General features: G+C 33.4%; 1 protein-coding gene across 2 annotated transcripts; it reads left to right on the top strand.

The window, feature by feature from the left end:
- The first annotated feature begins 1,238 nt into the window (after positions 1 to 1,238).
- HMGN5 (high mobility group nucleosome binding domain 5) lies at positions 1,239 to 8,292 on the top strand. 2 transcript variants are annotated; one of them, XM_006219097.4, is made up of 6 exons: positions 1,239 to 1,334; positions 3,076 to 3,105; positions 3,660 to 3,689; positions 3,947 to 4,000; positions 5,903 to 6,037; positions 7,353 to 8,292. In XM_006219097.4, the coding sequence occupies exons 1-6, from the start codon at positions 1,320 to 1,322 to the stop codon at positions 8,094 to 8,096; spliced, it is 1,008 nt and encodes a 335-aa protein (XP_006219159.3). In that variant the 5' UTR covers positions 1,239 to 1,319; the 3' UTR covers positions 8,097 to 8,292. The 2 variants fall into 2 exon arrangements, with proteins under 2 accessions (XP_006219159.3, XP_072812412.1); XM_072956311.1 differs by lacking the exon at positions 3,947 to 4,000.
- Positions 8,293 to 24,822: the final 16,530 nt, after the last annotated feature.

Here is a 24,822-nt window from a genome sequence, read left to right as displayed (position 1 = left end):
CAAATACTTTATTTGACAATCCCCACCCCTACATTCACAACCTGTAAGTCTCAGGAACTAACTTTAGAAGGCTGATAGAAGCCTCTATTAGGGTCAAAAGCCACCTAATGATTGCTATGACAAGGGTGAGGCTAGGGGGCACTCCTGTTAGGCACAAATTATAATTTGGGGCACCACAAAACTCAATAATGAAGATAAATTTTAAAGACCTAAAGTAATGCAAAAAATCCATGATGAACAAAACATCAGTTTTAAATAAAAGCAGGATCTTATCCTGCATTTGTGTGATTCACCTCAATTGCCTCACTCTAATATACTGAGTTTTGGGCACGTCCTTAAATTTGCACTTTCATAGGTTTAGCTTAGTTCAGTCTCTAAATCTTAAACACTTTCATGCATGGCACGTTCCCAAGTCCCTTCACTAAATGTCACCTTTGGATTCATAATCCATTGTTATCAGCACTTTTCCTCTGGAAAGACCTCTTACTACAAACCTCACGCGAGGTCCCACTGAATTCTTGGTGGGCTCCCACCAAGTGAGATAATAGTATCTGTCAGGTGTCCCCACCTAGCTGCCCCCTGACTCTTACAGTTCCCAGTTTTATTCCTACTGTCCACCTGCTGGAGACGTCCTATTTTGGCACCCTCCTCCTGCCAGGACCACAATTCTGCTTTGGCGGAAAGTTTCTACAACCTGAAAAACAGCTCCAGTCTTTTCTACTTTCTGAATAAGTGTTTTCCCCAGTTCATCGCCAACCTCCTGCCACAGGTAGAATGGAAAGAGTGGAAACTAGACTCAAACATGTTTCTAAAGCACTTTCCCCCATAGGAAGAAGTTAAGCGGGAGTTTTGGATACCGAGGAGAAAGCAAGTGCATTTACCTTCGCCTGTCATTACAATATAAAAGGAGGGGAAAAACGATCAAGACAATTCCGGCTTTCCCGCGGGTTTTATGCTTCAGCACTTTGCATCTGCTAAGTCCGGGTGCTCATCCACCCCACCAGCGGTAGGAGCAGGCAGAGTACGAGGTCTTCGGGCAAGTCCGTGGGCCACGCCTCCTGGTCTGGTCACCTCCCCTTATTGGCCTGACAGCCTGTCACTCCAATCTGGCTCCCACTCCCGCTAACCATTCACGTAGTTTGGTTGCGTCTTGGTGCGTTTAATGTTGCCAATAATGAGGGATTTTTTTTTTTAGGCGAGTGCAGGTCGTGTTGCAATTAGTTCATTGAAAACTCAGTTGCTCTCAGAGCGGTCGAGTAAAGACTGTTTTTGGTTTTTTTCTTGCTGACTGTTAAGATCTCCTATAGAGAGCTGCAACAATGCCCAAAAGAAAGGTAAGTGAAATAGGAAGATAAAAGAGGGGGTTAGCGAATGAAATACATATTTCCTAATCGGCAGAGATTTTTTTTTAAGCATTTTGGCTTCTAGTTCAATTTTGTGATGTGCTGAATGGAAGAGGGGGGAAGTGTAAAGAATGGTCGATGTAAGGCTGAGGATGGTCTCTCATGCAACTAGTAGTTCACTTTTGGCTTGTTTTGTTTAAGGGAAAGAATCGCTTGAGAGGTGTCTCCATGCTGAATTACAAACAGCCATAGCGCTGTGCTGTCGCTTCCAACCCCACCCCCCTTCCTCCGCTTACCGTATTGGAGAACACTTCTCCCAACCACACTTCCAGGCACTAGTTTCCTCCTCAGCCTCCAGCCTTTCTCCGGGAACCGACCTGTTTAGGGGAATGAAAGCCATGGCTTTCTCCTGTATTTGCCTTTGTTCTTCCCGTTTTCTTTTTCCTTTTTTTCCCTCCTCCACTTCTTGTCATGCCAGATGGCTATGCAATGGTAATCCTGTGCCGTTAGGCGGCGCAGACTTCAAACTGTCCTAGAGAAGGGAGAGATTCACCTCTGTAATTAGCAACTTCAGGGCTGAGAGATCTGGGGTTCTCCAAGCTCACTGTCTAAAAGTGGAAGGATGATAAGAGAAATGAGTCAGATAAACTATTGCTGTTTTGGGGGTAGCATGGATTTGTTGACTTTAGACATGCAGAATTGATATGAGCTGTTCAAGGGCTACAAGTCTTCTGCAATACCTCACATAAAAATCTGTGGCTCCTCTCTTGGACGGGAAGTAAATTAATGCCTCGGTATTTGCTAGTCTGTTTTGTGGGGGGAGTCCCTTAGTAATGAAATTGATTGCTATTTTGTTGATTGATAAAATTGTAAAACACTGTGCTAATGTAAGGCGTTATGATTGTTTTGGTATTACTGTTATTTATTCGTTCGCATTCCTTATTTTTAGAACCTAGGAATAAGACTGAAATTCCCTGGTGCTCTGGGGCTGTGATTACAAATCATGGAATAGCTTGATAATTCCCAGGCTAAAGGGCTGCTTGGATACGGAAAGAAATGGTTTATAATCACCATCCCCCTTCCTGAGATTCCTGCCGCTGCTCTTTTCTAGGCTTGTGCAGTGGGTCTTGCTATTTTACAGAGCTGACAGCAACCTTGTAGCAGGTAGTGGCGGGAAGTTTTAAAATCCGTAGCCGGTTTCTCAGAATATCGCATTGATGTTGTAACAAAGAGCTCCCCCCAAAGCATTGTGGGGGTTGTAGTTCTTATATGCAGAACTCGGAGGGAAGACTAGTCCAGAATTAGAAGAGAGGGTCGGATAAATACAATAGCATCTCAGGCAAAAAGCCTAAACAGACAGGGAAATTGCATGAAGTACCACCTTCATTCTGCCCGCCCTACACTTTCTGGCTTTAACACTGGCTACAACAGGTGGATTTTAAAATTAAAAAGGTTTGTTTTTAGGAGATGCAGTTTACACAAGAGGATGAAATTGACTATCAGTTGTATAAACTTATGTCTTGAGAATTTATTTGCATCTTGGTGCATACTTGCACGTTAGTAGACAGCAGTATGTAGCATGGTACTAGGTAATAACACGTGGCTAATTGAGCAGGAATCCAGGAAAAAGTCTTAAGCTGTTATATTGCAACTGCAATCCATAGGCACTTTTTTCTGATCTGTATGTTTATATCAATGACCTTATATCTGTGTGATTTTCTCCCCTGTACAGACTGCAGGTCAAGATGATATGAGGCAGGAGGTGAGTTTCTTTAGTTTCAGAATCTGTCTGAAAAAAGATCTACTTGTTTTATAAACTTGAGACACATAAGCAGCTAAGAAAAAATGCTGGTTAGTATATTTGCACCATATGAGTACCAATATGGTATACCAGTGAGCTCTTTCAGAAATATAGTAGTCATTGAAAACTCCAAACTTCTTGGAATTTAGGACTTTATTGTGCTTAAGATCTAGAGAGAGCTTCTTCCTTTAAAGCAAAAGAATTGTTTTGTCAGTTTGCAAGAAGAGCCTATATTTTCTAAATATGCTTCTTGTTACTAGCCATTGTGTTCATTTAGCCTAGCAATTGAAGTTTAATTTGGAATTTTTTTTTCCTTAGCTGTATGAAGGGTCCAGAGGAGGGAAAAAATCAAAACTTATATTTTTACTATGATATTTTCTAGTCAAGTTCACAATGCTTCTTAATGACAAGATATATACAGTGTTAACACTAAATATTTTCACCACAATATAAATATTTTTAGTTTCATGTATCCATGTATAATTCTCATAACTGATCATTTTTTTAACTTATAGCCAAAGAGAAGATCAGCCAGACTGTCTGCTGTAAGTAGTCTTTTTAAAAAGCTGCCCATGTATTGCAAAATGTAATTTTAAAATTCAGGGACTCCTGGATAATACTAGTTATTTAATACAATATTTTTGACATTAAAAACTTTCACACCAAGGAAATGTTTTTATACTAGTGCTCAGTTTGAACTATACTCATTTATTTTAATTATGAGGTTGAATTTCATTGTTAGTGATCTTTCTTCAATTATGATTTCTTCCTTATTTCTCCAATGACTTGATTTTTGATGCAGTTGCCTGTGCCCATTACACCAGAGTTGAAGTCCAAAAGAACATCAACTCCAAGGGTAAATATCAACATGCAATGTTGAGAGAAATTTGCTTTTCTTTAGAAGTAGCTTTTTGGAAAGGCATACAGTTGATCATTTGGCTTTTAAAATTTTCTGTTCAGTTAGTAATTATATTATATATTATAATGTATATTATAGCATGATATATACTACATATAACATATATACATATGGTACATGTAAGTAAGAAATATTTATTCATGTTCTGTGATTGTCCACTGTGTTTTGGCATTTTCATTAGGAAGAGACAAAACAAAATTTTAATTGGCTAGACCCATAAAGTGTGCCTTTGGACATCATATAGTCACAATACCAATATTCCTGGGAAAACAAGAGGTGTAAATTGTAGTAACCAAAGTAATGCTTTGTGATAATAATAGTAACTAACATTTGATAATACTCTGCAGTATGTAAAGTGCTTTCATATGTATTATTTTTAAATGCAAGCAATTCATTTCATATAGGCTTCTATGCTCTAATGTTGTGGCTAAAGACATTAGAAATAGAAATAGCCTCAATATTAGGTCCAGTTTTTTCCCTATACTTTATTTATTTAGTGAAAACAGTATAATTTTATTTCTTTTTAAAAACTGCTTTATTGAGGTATGATTGATGTTTTAAGGATTGGTTGTGAATCTTAACATCATAAAAGATTAAAGCTAGGAAGAACATCAGAGATCATCTAATTCCATCATTTTGTGGTTGAAGAAGCTAAATTACAGTTGTAGTCATAAAATGTTTTGAAATCCTTGATTAAAAGATATCGCTAAAACTATGGCAAATGAAGTTTTAGTAATAATAGTACGTGACAACAGAGGAGAAAGTTTCTTTTTAGTTTTTTTTTCTATTTTACATTTCAAAGTCACTGTTTATAAAATTAAGTACTCAGTTTATAAGTTATTAAAATAGTGAACACTTTATTTCCTTTAAAAATAAAAGACAGTGCTAAAATAAAACAGATACTATATAATCATGGGCTTTAAAACATGTTACCCTCCTTAACTCTCAGTATTGCATGTGTTAAAGGAATAATAACATATCTATATTGCATTTTACAGTTTCTGAAGTAATTTCACATCTATTTTATCATTTGTTTCTTATAACATCACTATGAGGTAGGTAGTATTACTCTCTTTTACATATTAAAAAATAAGCACAAGGAGATTTATGCTTTTGCTGAAGATCACATCAAGAAACAGACCCAGATTTAAAACACAACATTTGCTGGCCCCTTAACCCAATGTTCTTTCTACTACATACACATGTAGGCAAAGAGCTTGCTTTGTAAAGCAATCATGATTGAAGTCATTCCACAACTTGTAGACCCAAAGATTGAATTACTAATGTCCCCAGGTGATCTCTTTCAAATATATCTAAATTGATGGCACAGTATTTCTCTTAATTATTACCAATGGAGACTCTGCAATCAAAAACCCTGTTGAAGAGAGGTAGGATATAGCTCAGTGGTAGAGTGTGTGCTTAGCATGTACAAAGTTCTATGTTCAATCCCCAGTACCTCCATTAAAAAAATAGTTAAAACCCTGTTGCTAATTAATAGATGCGACAGAGATAAACTTGCCCCCCTAAAGAGAGTTAATTTATCAAAGTCTAACCTGATACTGGCAATTGGCCCTGAGTAGCTACTGGTCAGCATTCTAACTTGTTGCTTCTCATCTAAAAGAAAATTTCTTTGCCTTATATCACAGGAACATTTTTCACTTTAATGCCTTTTCAGGTTTATAATGAAACTGAAAGTGTCAAGTGATAATTTTGTTGATATTAAGATTATATGGATATTTTAAAGCTTTTCCATAAATTATTACAGCAACTAGTAAAATAACTTGAGCCACACTGGTGAAATTGTAAATTTATTTTTTACTATTTTGTGTTGCTGTGCAGAAAATGAAGACAAAAAATATGATGGAAAAAAACTCATATGTAAGCGCCAAAGCAGTAGCTGAAACCAAGAAAGAAGTTGTTAAAGACGAATACAACAATGAAACTGCTGAAAATGGAGAAGCCAAAATTATCGAGGTATCTTAAAATAGTAACAGGTTTGTCCATTTGAAAGTTTAACAGTGGGTGCAACTGAAAGAAATCTTGTTTATCTTGTAGTTTAAGAGTTGAGAAACGTTCTATAATGTCTTAGTCTGTTTGGGCTGCTGTAACAAAATACCACAGACTAGGTAGCTTATAAACAACAGAAATTTGTTTCTCACAGTTCTGGAAGCTGGGAAATCCAAGATCAAGGGGCCAGCATTTTTGGTGTCTGATGACGACCTGCTTCCTGGTTTATAGATGGCAGTCCTACCACTGTGTCTTGACATGATAGAAGGTGTGAGAAGGGCCTCTTTTAGAAGGACATTAATCCCCTTCATGAGGGCTCTACCATCATGACCCTAATCAATTCCCATAGGCCCCATCTCCAAATATCATCACATTGGGAATTAGGTTATATCATATGAATTTTGGGGAACACAAGCATTCAGTTTATAGCATATAATATGATGATGTCTAAGGAGAAAAGGAAGAAAATGAATTTAAAATATGAGAATTTACATATATGGGTAGTGGGAACAATGAGTTAGCATTGATATTAACACAGTAATGCCAGTGATTAATAATATAGTGATTCTCTTATTAAATATAGACCAATCCTCTATACCTTTTGTCAGCACATGGGCTGTTTGTAAATCCCTTTCTGAGATCATATAATTCCTTTTCCCTCTTTAGGTTACAAAACAAATCATTATGTAAATGTTTCCAGTAGGTCTTTCTTTGCATATTTAGCATACCACGTTTTTAGGTATTGTAGTAAAACAATGAAAATGATATTTAATGCCAAATGTACCAACCAAATCTGCGCACATAGGGAAAATCTTTTATAAGTGATCTTATGATACCTGGTTAAAATAAAAAAAAAACTTCAAGTAACTTTTTCAAAGTAAACCTAAATCTCACTATTATAGAAATAAAATGTATTATTTCTGAAGGAATATATTTTGTTTACATGCATAATACTCATTGAGATCTGCTGATACAGAATATATGTTATTTTTCTGTATTTACTGTTTCCTCATATTTGCAATGAAAATTATTTATATGAATAAGTTTTCCTGAATTTTTATTGTTCCAGATATCTACTTTTGCATGTTTGCATGGAGATATTTTAATTAATCCTATTTCTTATAATGTTTCCTCAGAATGTGATATTTAGGAGAGCATTTCCACAGGAAAATTACTTTCTTATGAAGTATTATTCTTTCCATAAAATAGATATAATCTTGTGTAAATATTTAGGAGAAGCCACATTTACAAACATAAACTTATTTTTTCTTTATACATATAGGCACCAGCTTCTGGAAAAGAACTTGAGGAAACAAATGAAGAAAAATTTGAGGATGTCAAAGAAGAGGAAGGAAAAAAGAGAGAAGCAATGACAGCAGAAGTAAAAGAAGATGAAAAAGAAGATCAGAAAGAATATGGAGAAGATCAAAACGAAGAAGAGAAAGAAAAAGATGGAAAACAAGACAAAGATGGGAAAGGGAAAGAAGATGAAAAAGAAGGTGAAGATGGAAAAGGGAAAGAAGAAGATGGAAAAGAAGAAGAAGACAAAAAAGAGACAGGAGATGAAAAAGAAGATGAAGATGGAAAAGGGAAAGGAGAAGATGGCAAAGAGGAAGAAGATAAAAAAGAGAAAGGAGATGAAAAAGAGAATGAAAATGGAAAGGGAAACAGAGATGGCAAAGAATTGGAAGATGGAAAAGATAAAGGAGAAGATGAAAAAAAGGGAGAAGATAGAAAAGAGAAAAGAGATGGAAAAAAGAATGAAGGTGAAAAAGAGGATGAAGATGAAAAAGAAGATGAAAATGGAAAAGAGGATGAAGATGGAAATGAGAAGGAAGATGGAAAAGAGAAAGAAGATGGAAAACAAGAAGAAGGAAAAGAGGAAGAAAATAGAAAAGATGAAAATGGGAAAGGAGAACGGAAAGATGGAGGAGGTGAAAAGGAACATGAAAGCAAGGCTGAAATTGGAAAAGAAACAGCTGAAAAAGAAGAGGTCAAAAAAGAAGAGTCCCAGAATATTGTTTAAAGCTGCCCTATATGGTTTCATACTTTGGTAATATGTACCTCCATGTTTTAATGTTAATAGAGATGAATATTTTTATCAAATATTTTATAAACACAGCTTTTCTTTAGCATCAATTTAATTTCAAAGCATCTTCATACTGATTATTAGACACAGATTTCCTAACATGAAATCATTGTCTATAAATTTTGTGATTATAATAATGGAATATATAGAAAAAATATGCTTTCAGCTTGTCAGTGAATACCTTTTTCGGTAAGTTATGTGCTAAATCTTTGAACTTTAATTTTACTCCTATATGTGATAATTTCACAAAGTGGAGACATCCTAAAAGAGTTTCCTCCAACATTCTTGTGGTTCTCTAGGTTGCTTTTATAAAGAAGGTGAACTATTTTCATGTAATGCTAAGAGTTAGAATTATCTTTCCCAAATATAACTTTAATATTATTTTGGGAAAAAATAAAATTGTAATTCCATTTGTAAAAGAAATACAAATGTTTATTTCAAAGGGGCAGTTCTGATTATATGTGTATTCACAAAATTTTACTGGATTTATCTTAATAAAAATTCTCTTCAAAAATGATTGTGGTTTGTTATATCTCCAAAAATATAGTTAGTGAAATATTATAATGCATGATTTTTTGTATTGTGATGTTCACAAAAGCATTTTAAAAATTTTTGCAGAGAGAAACATAACAAAATTCACCATTTGTCATTTCAAAGTATACAATTCAATGGTTTTTAGTATATTCACAATGTTGTGCAACCGCTATCACTATCTAATTCCAGAACATTTTCATCACCAAAATGAGAAACAAAGTACCAGTTAGCAGTCTCTGTCCATTCCCTCCCAACCTGCCCTACCACTGATCCCTGACAACTGTTAATTTACTTTCTGTCTCTAAGCATTTGTCTAATCTGGACACTTCATATAAATGGAATCATGCAATATGTGGCCTTTTGTGTCTAGCTTCTTTCACTTAGCATAATTTTTCAGGTTCATCCATGTTGTAGTATGTATCATTACTTTATTTCTTTTTATGGCTAAATAATATATTGCATAAATATACTACATTGTTGGTGAATATTTGTTTCCATGTTTTGTCAATTATCAATAATGCTGCTATGAACATTCATGTGCAAGTTTTTGTGTACATATATGTTTTCACTTTTCCTGGTTATATATCTTAGAGTGGAACCACTGGATCGTATAATAATTCTATGTTTAACTTTTTGAGGAACTTCCAGACTGTTTTCCAAAGTGGCTTCAGCATTTTATATTCTCACCAGCAGTGTATGTGTTCTAATTTCTTTACTTCCTTGTCAACATTTGTTACTGTCTGTCTTGTCTATTATAGTCATCTTAGTGGGATTATTTGAGAGTGATCAGAATCATGGTAATTTTAATTTTCATTTCCCTAATGTTGTTGAGCATCTAATGTGCTTACTGGCAATTCAGATAACTTTGGAGAAATGTCTATCAAATCTTCACCCATTTTTTACTTGGGTTATCTTTTTAGTACTGAGTTAAGACATGTATATATTTTAGATACAAGTCCCTTATTAGATGTAATGACCTACAAATTTTTTTCCTATTCTATGGCTTGTCTTTTCAATTTCTTGATAGTGTCCTTTGCAAGGAAGTTTTAAATGCACAGAAGTTTTAAATTTTTATTAAGTCCAATTTATCTACTTTTTCTTTTGTTGCTTGTACTTTTGGTGGCATAGCTAAGACTCTGTAGCAAGCCCCAGGTCACAAAGATGTACACCCATATAAAGAGTTTTATAGTTTTATCTCTTGCATTTAGGCTTTTGGTTCATTTTGTGTTAAATTTTGTATATGGCGTGAAGTAAGGGCCCGAATTCATTCATTTGCATTTGGCTATCAATTTGCCCAAGCACCATTTCTTGAAAAGACTATTTCCCCACTGGATGATCTTGACACTGTTCAGAAATCAATGGACCATAGATGTATGGGTTTATTTCTGGACTCTCAGTTCTATAACATATCTATATGTCTTTCTTCATGTCAGTACCACACTTTTGACTAAGTACCAGTACTTCTGTACTAAGTTTTAACATCTAAAGTATGTGTCTTCCAACTTTGTTCTCGGTCTCTTACAATTCCTTATGAGTTTTAGGATAAGCTTGTCCATTTCTACAAAAAAAAAGGCGATTGGAGTTCAATAGGGGTCATAATAATTATGCAGACAAATTTGGGGAATGTTGCCATATTAACAAAATTGTCTTCGATTCAGGAACACAGGATGTCTTTCCATTTACTTAGGGTATCTCATTTCTTTCTGCAATATTTTGTAGTTCTTAGTGTACTAGTCTTGCACTTCTCATTGATTAAATTTATTCTTAGGTGTTTTATCCTTTTTGGAGCTGTAAATGGAATTGTTTTCTTGATTTCCATTTTGTATTGTTCATTGCCAGTGTATAGAAATGCAACTTATTTTTGAATACTGATCTTATATCCTTCAATTTTGCTGAATTCCTTTATTAGATTTAACAGGTATTTTGTGACTTCTTCAGATTTTTTCCATTTATAAGATTATGTCATCTGCAAATGGAGATTGTTTCACCTCTTTCTTTCCAATTTGGATGCTTTTATTTCTTTTATCCTGCCTAATTTCCCTGGCTTTAAAAAGCTTTCACAAATATTAAGAATAAAAAAGAAATACACAAATTCAGAAATCCAGCTTTCAAAGCACAGACCTCTGACTCTACCTCTTTCCCAGGGCTGGCATGCTCTGCACCATTTCATACTCGGTCTCAGAATTTACTACAATGCTATAGTAATCAAAACCAACTTAAAAGGGCTGGTTAAATACCTTGCCTGGCTCCCCCACTTCCTAGCCATATTCTGTACCACAGAAAATGTACTCAATTTCTAGCACAGAAACTGGTCTTTCATGTACCTTGATCCCCTTTATTGCCAATGCTAAAATAAAAGTAACAATCCTGATTTCCTCTTTAAAAACACATCCCAGGTGACTGGCAAACTGTGGTAATGAGTAATCTTAATTTTTCATGTGAATTTCTACCCTCTACATAAAGAAAGTAGCCACCTTTACCTTACAACATTATCTTAACTATATAATAAAGTGCTCATATGATAAAATGCCATGGTATACTACAGGAGGATCATTGTTTTACACTATGATACTAAAATGAATTTTCTTTCTCAGGTCTCATATTGTTTTATTTCTTGATATTTTAATTGGATCCTACTTTCCCTTTATCATCAAAAATTTGTGCCATGTAATTTCTCTTCTAAAAGACTCAAAAGTAAGATGTGAGGGGAGGAGTGGAGTAGGGGAGTGCTAATTTATAGAGACAGCATACCAGCACTGTAAGTGAAAGTGAATAAATCATAAATCTACAAAACAGAACAATCCTTACTAAAGATGTGGAGAAATAAACAAGGGTATTAAAAAATCTTCAGGGAACCCCACAGAGAAAAGTTGTTCAAGAAGTGCACTCGGGGTTTCTTTAGTAATACAAAGCATCTTTTGTTAACTATCTCATTGGCAACAACAGTTTTTGGTAACATATAGTACTGATTCATCACAATAATTGTTTTTCTGAGTATATAATGCTGAAGATTTAATAAAATTTTTCTATTATTACTTTGAAGAGTTTGCCTCATTCGTAAGCCTGATTTTGACTGAAAAGGGTGTGCCTCAGAATAAAACATTTTTTAATAAGAATAAACTTTGGAATCACATTGTAATTAGATGGGAAACTATGATTTAGTTTATTGTTGTTCCATAAAAAAAAGGGGACTCTCTACACAATTCTTCAGGGGGCATATCTGCTGCATAAGGACTGCCCTTAATGTTTCCCCCTAATATTTAAAAAGTTTCATGCTGAACATTATTAATCCTTATAAAATTTCCATGTTTAAGATGGTATGAACAAAAGGAGACATAGAGTAATGGCATGTCAGAGCTGGAGTCTAATCTCTTAAACCATAATTTAACAGGTATTATTAATGACCTAAGATCACACAGATAAATCTTGACATTATCTTCAGAAATCAGGTTTTGAAAATCCTCAAATAGTAAACTTTTGGTCCTAAAATAATTGTTTGTCTTCAAGATATTATTGTGGCAATTTTCCAAAATTGAAAAACAGAACTGTTAAAAAAAAAAGGTGGAGGATGGATATAGCTCAAGTGGTAGAGCATATGCTTAGCATACACAAAGTTCTGGATTCGATCTCCAGTTCCTCATCTAAAAATAAATAAGTAAACCTAATTACCTAACCCAACCAAAAAAGAAACTGTTGGAACAAGTTGATTAACACTTAAGGGATGGAGAAAAAGCCCACCAAATCAGCTGCAATTTAGAGCCTCCTGTGTTAAAATTAAATTAAGATAAATATAAACCATGACAGTAGGTAAGTGACTTGTATGAAGGTACTTTTCTAGGATACAGAAAAGGCTTTTTAACATGATATATACACAATAGATATGATTATTTTTTATCTTAAAATACATGGATTTAAGACTATCAATAATGATTTACTTGCCTGCCATGAGTCTTTCAGATTATGTTGACTTCCTTAGGTTGGAAAATAGTAAGTAGGCAAAAGTCCAATTTCATATGGAGTAACAATCATTTTCTTTCATAAATTATATCTATAATTACAGTTCATTCTGATTATTTATTACAGATTTTTAAACTTTCTTTTTTTAAATTTGTTTTTTCCATGAATATTGTCTTTATCAAGTATCACAAAATAATGTAGATCAAAATAGTTTTTCTTTCTTTAGAAGAGTTAAACATTAAATTCAAAAAATTAAATAATCCTTAAAAACCAAAACTATAATTTACTTTATGTTACTTGACAACATATGCCTTTAATCCAGTAGCAACTGTATTATGCAGTCCACGCTTGGTGGAATTTACTAATTAATATAAATGAGCTCCAATGGCTATAGAAATTGAGTTACAGGTCATAGAAAGGGGAAGGGTATATGTGTATGTGTTTTCTAGAGGAGACAGTAAGGGGAAATAGCAAAGTGGGATGGATGATTTTTTGTTCGTTTTGTGAGGGAGAGGTAATTAGTTTTATTTATTTATTTCTATTTGGAGGAGGTACTGGGAATTGAACCCAGGACCTCATACATGCTAAGCATGTGCTCTACCACTTGAGCTATACCTGCCCCTAAACGGAATTTTTCTATCCTTTTTAAAATGTATTATTGTGCTATTTTATTATTTTTTGGCAGAGGGAGGTACTGGGGGTTGAACCCAGGACCTCAAGCATGCTAAGCGTGTGCTCTGCCACTTGAGCTATTCCCTTCCCTGAGATGGATGATTTTTAAACATTTCAGTATCCGTGGCTTAAAAGGCTCTTTTTTCATATAGATTAGGAATTCTGACTAAGGGTTAAATAACTTCTTCAAATATCAAACTCATATAAAAGTGTTTACTATGTGCCAGTCACTCTCTTTACATATTTACATATAACAATCCTATGAGGTAGATACTAGTATTATTCTCATTTCATAAATGAGGAAACTAAAACACAAAGGCCAATAAATTTATTTTACTTGTGGCAAATCTATGGTTTCCAGGATTTTAACTGGGTGATGCCATCTCTCAAACAGGCTTAATCTACAATCAACTTCTACAAAATAGGATTTTTTGTTTGCTTTGTAAAAATAATCTTAGAAATTCATTGAGAAATGACAAGTAACTCACCAATATTACAATTTAGGTTCTTCAATTTAGGTAGTCAATAAATATTTATTGAGTACCAACTATATGCCAATTAGGTTACAGGCGTTATATCAGTGAAGAAAACAGGGATCTTCCTTGCCCTCATAGATCTTATAGTCCAGCAGAGGAAACTAAAATATATTTTAATCACATAAATGATTATATAATTATAACTTTTGTTAATGCTATAGAAGAATTGTAAGATGGCTAAAGGACAGTATGACAGAGACCTGGGAGAAGCTAGTACTTGTGGGTGGTTAGAGGTGCCAATTTTCATGTAACATGGTATTTAATCCACTCACCTAAACATATGGGTTGGTTGAACTCAGCTGGGAGGCTCTCACTTAAGGTTTTCCATGTAATTACAGGAATATAGTGGTTGGGGCTGGAGTCAACTGAGAGCTCAACTGAGCAGATATTTAAAGATGGCTTCTTCAATCACCTGTTTAACACTTCAGCTTGGGTGTTTTTCACATGGCTAGCTTGGTTGCGTTTTTGTTTTGTTTTGTTTTGTTTTTACAGCTTGGTGTTCTCAGGGTCATCCAATTTCTTACAAGGTAGCTAGTGGCTGGCTACCCCGAAAATGTGTGTTCTAAGAAACCCAAGCATAAGTTGCAAGTCTTCTAATGACCTAGCATGGGAAACCATGTATTACTTCCACCACATCTTATTAGTCAAAACTAAAATGAAAAAATCAACCCAAATCCAAGGGGAGGAATATAAACAAGGACACGAATACAGAGAGGCATGGCTCATCAGGGAGCCATCTTTAGAGATTAGCTACCATAATTCTCCATTCTTTCATTCTTTATTTCCAGAATTCCTACTATATGGATTTTGGATCTTCTGGATTGATCCCTTATTTTTTTAAAAAACCTTTACTCTTCTATTTTACTTGTTTCTGTCTTTTTCTTTTTTCTGTGATATGTCTTTATATTTCATAAAGATGTCTATTGAAATTTATATTTCTTTTTAATTTTTAATTTCCATGAGCTCTTTCTCATATCTTTTCCTTTTTTACCATATCATGCTGTTCTTATTTCCTGATGTAACATTTACTCTCCTCTGTCCTCTGGTATCAATTTTACAACAATTTGTTTCTGTTTTTTGTTTCATTCATTTTTTCTTCTATTCCCTGGATTGCTATATTTCTTCCAGGGTTCTCCACTACCCTTTTGGCTTGTTTTGGTATTTGCCTTTAATTTTAGAGTTTTTCCTCCAGTTCTTGATGAGTTAAGACATTTAACACTCATATTTAAGACTGAGGCACTTAAAAAGCTGGTTAAGTGGGGCTTGTCAAATAATGGCACTATGGGATGATTTGTAGAAATCTGGCCATTTCATGAGTGAGATTTACCAATGTCATTCTCTATGAGCTTTCTCCCTTCAGCTAGTGAGTTTCTTCAGAGAGAAACCATTCAAACTCATGTCTGGATGTATAAGTTTCACTACAGATATTCTGAAAACCTCCCAAAAAGTGGGAATTGTGAGTGTCTGTATTAGGCTTCTCCAGAGAAACAGAACCAATAGGAGCTGATGGATAGATTACAAGGAATTGGCTTACATGATTATGGAAACTGGCATGTCTATATCTGTAGTATGGGACCTATAAACTCTAGATCTAAGAAAGCTGATACTGTAGTTCCAGTCTGAAGGCCAGAAGCCTGGAAAATCAGGATAGCCAGTGGTGCAGATGAAGGTAGTCAGTGAGAAAATTCCTTTTTTCTTAGGGAGGCAAGTCTTTTTGTTCTATTCAGGCTTTCAATTGATTAGAATAAGCCCACTTACATTATGGAGGGCAATCTGCTTTCTAAAAGTTCATAGGTGAAATGTTAAGCTCATCTAAAATGCTCTCCAACTTGACATGTAAAATTATAACAGTCTCATTGGTTAGTATGTACACTTTCAATTAATTCACTGTGATGTTTTCAAAAGACGCCTTACCTACATCCTTAGTTATACCTGGTATCACTGAATTCAGAGCCCTCTGTTCTAAAGGCTCTAGTGACTGAACCCGTAGCCAATGACTACTTTGACCAGTAGAATGTGGCAGAAGTGATGTTATGCCTGTTCTCAACCTAAACTTTAAAACAAAGTTTCTCAAATTCTGCATTATGGACATTTGAGACTGAATAATTCATTGCTATATGAGGCTGTCCTGTACATCATAGGATGTTTAACAGCATTCCTTGCCTCTACTAGCAGATGCCAGTTGCACCCTCTCTCCCTGCCACCAATTTGTGGCAACTAAATATGTCTTCAGACATAGCCAAATATTTCCCTGGGGGAGGAGCAAAATAACCCTCAGTCTAGAGCCATTGATTTTAAAAGATTACTGGTTTCTGCTTCCTAATTGTTGGAAAACTTACCTTTGAAATGAGTACTCTGTGGAAATTCAGCCTCCATGTAAGAGATCTGACTATCCTGAAATAACCATGCCATGAAGAAGCCCATGTATGAAGAGAAGTGACTGACTGACCCTCAGCTATTTCAGCCATCCTAGCTGAGGTGCCAGACACATATATGAAAAAGTCATCTTGGAGGGTAAGCCAGTAAATTTTTCAGATGACTCCAGTCTCTACTACCATTTGACTGTAACCACATGAAAGACTCCAAAAGAGAACCACCCAACTGATATAATAATAAATATTTACTTTATGTCAGTAAGTTTTGGGGTAGTTTGTTACAAAAACAAAAAATAAATGGAACATGAGTTATCAAAGAAATAATGCAAGAATATTTTTAGGACAAAAGTGCCAGACATTCTGGATTTAAAAGATCTATCAAGTGCCCACCTCGCAATGAATTAAAAAAGGACAAATGTCAAAGGACACAATCTGGAAGTTTTAGAACATTATGGATTAAAATAACAGCTTAAAAGTTTACAATTCTCATTCTCTCTCCATTCTTTCTCTCCCTCCCCACCTCATTCCCTCTTCTGTGCAAGTTGTATGCATGCAGACATTTCAGCTTGAGTACTCCCGCATGCACACACACACACAAATACACACACACAGACACCCCGCATAGACATCAATTCACATACAAAGGAGAATGAATGAGAATGTCAAAGTACCTGTAAACAACAGTAATGGAAGCTGGAATACAATTATTCATGACTTAAAAATTATTAAAGTAGTTTACAACCTAGAACTCTATATCTAGACAATTTATCAATCCAAGTATGGGAGTAAAACAAGAAGAGTTCTATACATTAAAAATTATAATTTTTATCTCTTATGCACACTTGCAGAAAGATAATATAGGGAAATTAATTAGTCAAGTTTGGAGACTTCATTTAAAATATATATATATGTATATGTGTATATATATATATATATATATATATATATATAGAGAGAGAGAGAGAGAGAGAGAGAGAGAAAGAGAGAGAGAGAGAGAGAGAGAGAGAGAAAGAAAGAAAGAGGGTAAGAGAGAGTTACTTTCTATGTATGGGAATTAGTTTATATTGTCACTTCCTTAGAAGGAATTAGGAGAAGTGCCAGGTCAGATGAAACAGATGGGAGCAGGTTCTATGATGGGAGTTAAAGAACCTCCTAGGTTTGGGTTGCCTTAAATAATCAGAGTTCTTAGATTGTTTCTATACCCATTTCTTAAAATCAGAAGAAAATACCTCATGAATCCATTTTTGTGTTTCACTTTTTTCCATTTAAAATATAAAGAATGACTCTCCTACTAAAGGTGGGGGAGGAAAGCCAGCTAAATACAAGAACTAAGAGACTAACAAACAAATAGAGCTAAAGCTTTTTTCAGAGTATGCCTGGAAGAATTCTTGCATCTGGACTTCATGCAATGTCAGATTAAAACTAAATCCCTGAGACAGCAGTATGAAAGATAGCTTGGAGGATATAAAATATATGTGTCTACAAATAACTAAATTACTTCATATTCACAAAAAACTCTAAGACAAGGACAAAATCTTCAACCAACCAGTCAAGCATGGAAAAGAACTAGGGACATTGGAAAAGACTGATTGAGAGGAAAGGATAGCCTTAGAACAAGTCTAACCACAATTACTTCACACTGATGATTACAGCAATAATACCTACCTTATTAATATCATAAAAAGATGCACAGGTAGATTAATTATCCCAAAGAGATAACTTATACTTATGTAGCCACTTCTCTCCCAACACTTGTGTACCCATGGAGTATATCATAAAAATTGGGGAAGGAGGGAGAATGAACTAAGTGTTCAATGAAACTTTAAGGTTATAAAGCCTCATTGATGAGTGTATCAGAATCTCAATGAGAAAATTTTAGAAATTATTACTCAAACCAGAAGATAGATTATGTAGTATAAAACCCCAGATGGTTAATAAACAAATTCAAGTTTTAATGGGTAAATCTAATTGGGCATAAATAGTACAAGGAATCACTTGGAAAAAGCATAGTGAATAAGGCCTGTGATCAAATGAGGGATCAAAATGTGCAAGCATCAAAAGAAAATGTGAAAACTATAACCTTTCAAATGCTGCCTCAGGTAGGTAGCTACTAGGGCGTAGACATTGGCAGTCAGATGATCCAATATGGCCTGTACTTAAGTTTTGTTTCACTCACATTGTTTTTTTTTGTTTGTTTTGTTTACCTAGATTCAAGTATAGCATACATATAGAAATGTACACAAATTATAAATTAAATTTTGAATAATTTTTTAAAATTTAACACACCTCAATTAAGAAACATGTATTAAAAACTCTCCAGAAGTTTTTCTCATGCTCCTTTTCAGTCATTACCCATCCCTCTGACAAGGGAAACTCCAATTCTGACTTTTAACAATATGTATTAATTTTATCTTCTTTTGAATCTTATATAAATGAGATCATAAAGCATTTACACTTTGGCATCTGGCTTCTTTCACTCAACATTATACTTGTGAAACTCAACTGTATTTTTGTGTGAAGTGGCAATTTGACCAGTATGTGACCATACCAGATTCCATTGTGTGAGCATATAATTCATTAATTTTACTGTCACTAGGGTTTAGGTAATTTCAGTTTGGGACTGTTGTGAATGAAGTGCCTTCAAATATTCTTGTGCATATCTTTGGTGACATGTATTCCTGTTGAGTCTATACTTAGGAGTAAGATTTCTGGGTCATGGGGCATGTATCCATCTTGCCAACCAATTTTCTAAGGAGTTTTTTTTTTTTTTAATCAATTTACACTTCCATTGGAACAGCGTATGTTAGGTGGTGTAAAGCTAGATGCTACATACTAAGTTAATAGATGTAAAAATCTTGATCACTTTTACATTTATTAGCTTAGTATATAACATCTACCTGGGAAAAAGATCATTTGAAGGGAAAATAGAAATTATTGTGTGGAAGATACTGCTAGATGGATAACCTAATATCCATTCTCAACTCTTTCCTCTTTGCTCAGTTCTATTATAGAAGTTAGAAAAGCTAGATAATTAAGTTCACAGAGTCTCTTATAACTAGGGATAGCCATGTGATTAGTTTTGGCTAATATGATATAACAAAAAATCTTCTGAGGGCTCCTGGGTGAGCTTTTATCTTCCTGATAATAGAGATATGGATAGAAAGTACCATTCCTTCCCCTACTTTTTCCTCTCTTGAAGGTAGATGTGATGCCTGATGCTATGGCATCCATATTACTATCATGATGAGAAGGCCGAGAGAGTGGCAGACACTACCTATGGTATTTCTGAGCTACTGAACCAATACCAGCATCTGTCTATCTCCAAATTTATTGTTACATGAGAAATAAACACCTATTTGTTTAAACCATTGCCAGCTGTGTTTTCTGTTACTTGTAGATGAACAAATTCCTAAGTGATAAATGCTGAAATTCACTCATAAATAGAGAGTCTAAATAGTAAAGTTGGCAGCTTCAGCAAATAAAAATACAGGAAACTTATCAACAAGTGAAATGTGAAATTTAAAACACAATACCACTTATATCAGTGATACCCAAAATAAAATACTTCTGTATAAATATAATAAAATATATAGAAGATCTATTTGAGGAAAACTAGAAACTCTGATGAACAGAATCAAAGAACTAAATAAATGGAGAGATACTCCATACTCATGGATAGGTAGGCTGAATATTGTCAAGATGTTAGTTTTTCCCAATTGACCCATAAAATCAACACAATTCTAATCAAAGCCCCAGCAAGTTATTTTATAGATATTGACAAACTAGTTCTAAAGTTTATATGGTGAAGCAAAATATGCAGAATAGCTAATATAATATTGAAGGAGAAGAACAAAGTTGGAGGACTAATGCTACCAAACTTTAAAGGTTTCTGTGAAGCTACAGCCACCAAGACAATGTGGTATTGATGAAAGAATAGACAAATGGATCAAAGGAACAGAATAGAGAGCCCAGAAATAGACCTGCATAAATATAGTTGACTGGTTTTTGAAAAAGGAGCAAAGGCAATACAATGGAGCAGAGATTGTCTCTTCAACAAATAGTGCTGGAACTGGACATCCATATGTAAGAAAATAAATCTAGACACAGACTTTACACCCATCATAAAAATTAACTCAAAATATATCATAGCCCTAAATGTAAAAAGACAAAAAATATAAAAATCCTAGAAGATGACATAGGAGAAAAGCTAGATGACCTTAAGTACAGTGATGCTTTTTCAGATACAACACCAAAGAAATGATCCATGAAAAAACTAACTAATAAACTGGAATCCATATTAAAAACTTCTGCTCTGTGAAAGACACTGTCAAGATAATTAGAAGACAAGGCACAGAATGAGAGAAAATATTTGTAAAAGAGACATCTGGTAAAGTACTTATCCAACTAAAATATACAAATAATTCTTAAATCTCAATACTAGGAACACAAAAAAACCCACTAAAAATGGGCCAAAGATTAACAGATACCTTACCAAAAAATATATACAGATTTCAAATAAACATATTAAAATCCACATCATATGCCATCAAGGAAATATAAATTAAAACAATAAGGAGGTACCACTACACATTTATTAGAATGGCTCATTTCCAGAACACTGACAACACCAAATGCTGGCAAGGCCATGGAACAATAGGAGTTCTCATACATAACTGGTGGGAATGCAAGATGGTATAATCACTTGGAAAGACATTTTGGATTTTTTTTTATAAAACTAAACATAATTTTACTGTATAATCCAAAATCATGCTTCTTGGAATTTACTCAACAGAGATGAAAATTTACGTCCACACAAAAATCTGTACATAGATATCTGTAGCAGTTTTATTCATAATTGCCAAAGCTTGAAGGCAATTAAGATGCCCTTCAGTAGGTGAATTAATTAATAAATGGTGCACATATCCATACAGTGGAGTGTTATTCAGCACTAAAAGAAAATGAAGTATGGAACAATGAAAAGATATGGATGAAGCTTAAATGCATATTACAAATGAAAGAAAACAATCTGAGAAAGCTAAATACTGTATGATTCCAACTGTATTACACACTGGAGAAGGCAAATCTATGGAGGTAATAAAAAGATCAGTGGTTGCCAGGAGTTGAGGAGAGGAGAGATGAATAGGCAGGGCATGGAAGACTTTTAGAATCATGAAAACACTCTGCTGGATGTTATAATAATAAATATATGTTATGAAACATTTGTCCAAACACACTGAATGTACAATACCAAGAGCAAACTCTTAGGTAGACTCATCGACTTTGGGTGATTATGATGTGTCAATGTAAATTCATCCTTGGTTAAAACTGTACCATTCTGGTGAGTGATGTTGATAATGGGGGATGCTATGCATGTGCAGCAGCAAGAGGTGTGTGAGAAATTTCTGTACATTCCTCCCAAGTTCAGTGTAAATCTAAAACTGTTCTAAAAAGTTATCTTTAATTTTTAAAAAATAAAGCACTCAGTTAAACTTGAATTTCAGGTGAACATCAAATAATTATTTTAGTATAAGTATGTCCCATTAAATAGTTTATTTTGCAACTCTAGTAGATCAATAGGCATGGAATAAATTTAAGATAGTTATTGAAGAACTACTATGAAAAAATACTCTAAATGAAATTAATTTTTTCCACTGATTTTTTTTAATTTCAAGAAGGAAATACGTATATTAATATAAACAATTCTAGAATATTAAAAGGAAGAGAAGTTGTATAATTCATATTATAAAACTAAGACATTCAGAGCCAAACATAGAAGACAACACACTAAAGAAAAATAATAGCTCAACCTTAATAAACAAATAAAATTTTAAGAAATTAAAAACTGAGTACATTAAAATGATACATATTGACAAAGCAGGGTTTATTATAATAACATAAAGATAATGTAATATTAACAAATATATTACTAGAATAATAGTTAATAGTTTGAAGCAGAAAAACACATTACCATATCAATACAAATAAAAATAATAAAGAGAACTTACATTTAATGAGTGCTTTCTCTGTGCAGAATGGGAGTATCAAAAACCCACAAGAGCATTTGAAAAACTAAAAACCCATTCTAGATTTTTTTAAAATCTTGCCTTACTAAAAAAAAGACTGTAGTTGATCTTTAGTGTGATCCAAGTGTATTTTTAAGACATACATATAAAAATTCTCAAAGAAAACATAGAATTATTAATAATTTTCTCTGGGGAAAGAAATAAAAATTGGAAGTTGAGATGGGCTGTATGAAGTAAAATTTTCACTTTTTATTCTACAGGCTTTGGTATTATTTGACTTTCTAACAATGAAAATATATTTCTGTGTTATTTGTACAATAATTTTTAATGGGTATATATTTAAGATAACAAAAGACATCTAATACTGATATTACTTTAATCTAGAAAGCACCAAATTCTTGCTATTGACAATATTATTTAACATTTTCCCACATATTCTACACAATGCTAAAGAGGAAAACAAAATCATAGTATTTGAAAGAGACAGTCATTTGTTGATGATACAGTTGTATAACTAGAAAACCCAAGAGAATCAAAGAAAAAAAAAACTTTTGTAACTAATAAAAGAGTTCCACACAGAGGTAAGCTACAAAATGAAAACACAAATTTCAATAACTTTTTTTACATTTTATAAATAATCATTTAAAAATATATAGTAAGAAAAAATGCCATTCTCCATAGTAATAGAGATGGAAAACAGTATGGAGGTGCCTTAAAAAACAAAAATAGACCTACCATATGATCCAGCAATCCCACTCTTGGGCACATATCCAGAAAAGATGAAAACTCTAATTCAAGAAGATACATGCACCCCAATGTTCACAGCAGCAGTATTTATAATAGCCAAGACATGGAAACAGCCCAAGTGCCCATCAAGATATGATTGGTTTAATAAGATATGGTATATATGAGTAATATAAGAATATTATTCAGTCATAAAAAGAATAATATATTGCCATTTGCATCAACATGGATAGACCTAGAGAATATCATACTAAGTAAGTCAGACAAAGACAAATATCATATGATATCACTTATACGTGGAATCTAAAAATAATACAAGTGAATCTATATACAAAACAGAAACAGACCCAGACATAGAAAACAAACTTATGGTTACCAAAGGGAAAAGGGGGGGAGGGATAAATTAGGAGTATGGGGTTAACAGATATAAACTATTATATAAAATAGATAAGCAACAAGGATGTACTGTATAGCACAGGGAACTATATTCAATATCTTGTAATAACCTATATGACAAATAATATGAAAAATATATATATATAACTGAATCACTTTGTTGAATATCTGAAAGCAACACAATATTGTAAATCAATTATACTTCAATTAGAAAAGATGTAGGAAGAAAGCTAAATAATAAATATGTAGAACCTAGAGGAATATAACTACAAAACTTCACTGAGAGGAGTAAAAAATAAAGATAAATTTCTATAAATTTATCTCTAAATTCTTTTCAAATTCTAGCCTACAGATTTAATGCAATTTAAAAAACATTCCCAACAGAATTTTCTTAGTAATAACAAAGTGATTCTAAAGTTTATTTCTAAGAATAAATAGGAAAGAAAATTTCAAATTAAAAAAATAATAATATTAAGGGAGAACTTTCCCTATCAGATATTAAAGTATATTGCAAGGCTACAATAATTAAATAGTGTGGAATTAATATGAAAACTGAGAAATTAATAAAAGAGAATTTAAAACTTCAAAACTTATCCAAGTACAAAAGAATATAATAAACAATAATAGTTGTATTTTAAATCAGTGGAGGAAAGATGCATTGTTTAATAAATGGAACTAAACCTTTGATTAATTACATAGGATAGAATATGGGGAAACAGATCCTTACCATTCTCCAAAAATAAAACCAATCTAAATGGATTAGTTAAATACAAGCATAGTAAATTTACAAGAAGATGTGAGTAAATTTTTATTTTAATATATGGAAAACATTTTAACTATAAAATACATAAAACAAACTTGAAAAGAAACAACAGGTATGTCTACACGAATGTTAAAAAATTACATATAAAAAACAAAACATTCAAAAGACAAGTGACAAACTGACCAATACAGTGCTGCATATCTGAAAGTCAAAGGATTACAACTGTTAATATATAATAAGCTCTCACAAATCATTAAGAAACATAAGAATAACCTAATAAAATGGGTAATGGACATGAATAGAACACTCACAAGAGAAGTTAATTACCAATAAATATTAGAAGACATTAATCTACTAGCAATCAGAAATGTTTAATTAATGAAATAGAAGGAGATTCTTGCTATCCAAGTATTTATTTTCTAAATGTCTAAGGTTACAAGACTGTTTAGAGAACCTAAGGACATTATAACACAAAATATTTCCTAATGAAATGACAACTTACAAAATTAGTTCTTACTCAAACTTTTTTCCCACTTCACACTAATGCCTATTCTAAAATATTTTATTCACTTCTCTATCTATTGATCACTAATTATGTAATATTGCCACACGTTTGAAAATATAGTGCAAAGAATGCAAATTGATTGCAAATTAAAATTGCTA

The sequence above is a fragment of the Vicugna pacos genome, chromosome X (genome assembly GCF_048564905.1).
Source record: "Vicugna pacos chromosome X, VicPac4, whole genome shotgun sequence".
Taxonomy (NCBI): Eukaryota; Metazoa; Chordata; class Mammalia; order Artiodactyla; family Camelidae; genus Vicugna; species Vicugna pacos.
Note: the sequence above shows the minus strand (reverse complement) of the source record. Positions and strands in the feature narration are given on the sequence as shown.

Coding starts and splice junctions, on each gene's coding strand:
- HMGN5 (XM_006219097.4), top strand. Junction 3,690..3,946: donor GATCAGCCAGACTGTCTGCT/GTAAGTAGTCTT, acceptor TTTTTGATGCAG/TTGCCTGTGCCCATTACACC. Junction 4,001..5,902: donor AAAGAACATCAACTCCAAGG/GTAAATATCAAC, acceptor GTTGCTGTGCAG/AAAATGAAGACAAAAAATAT.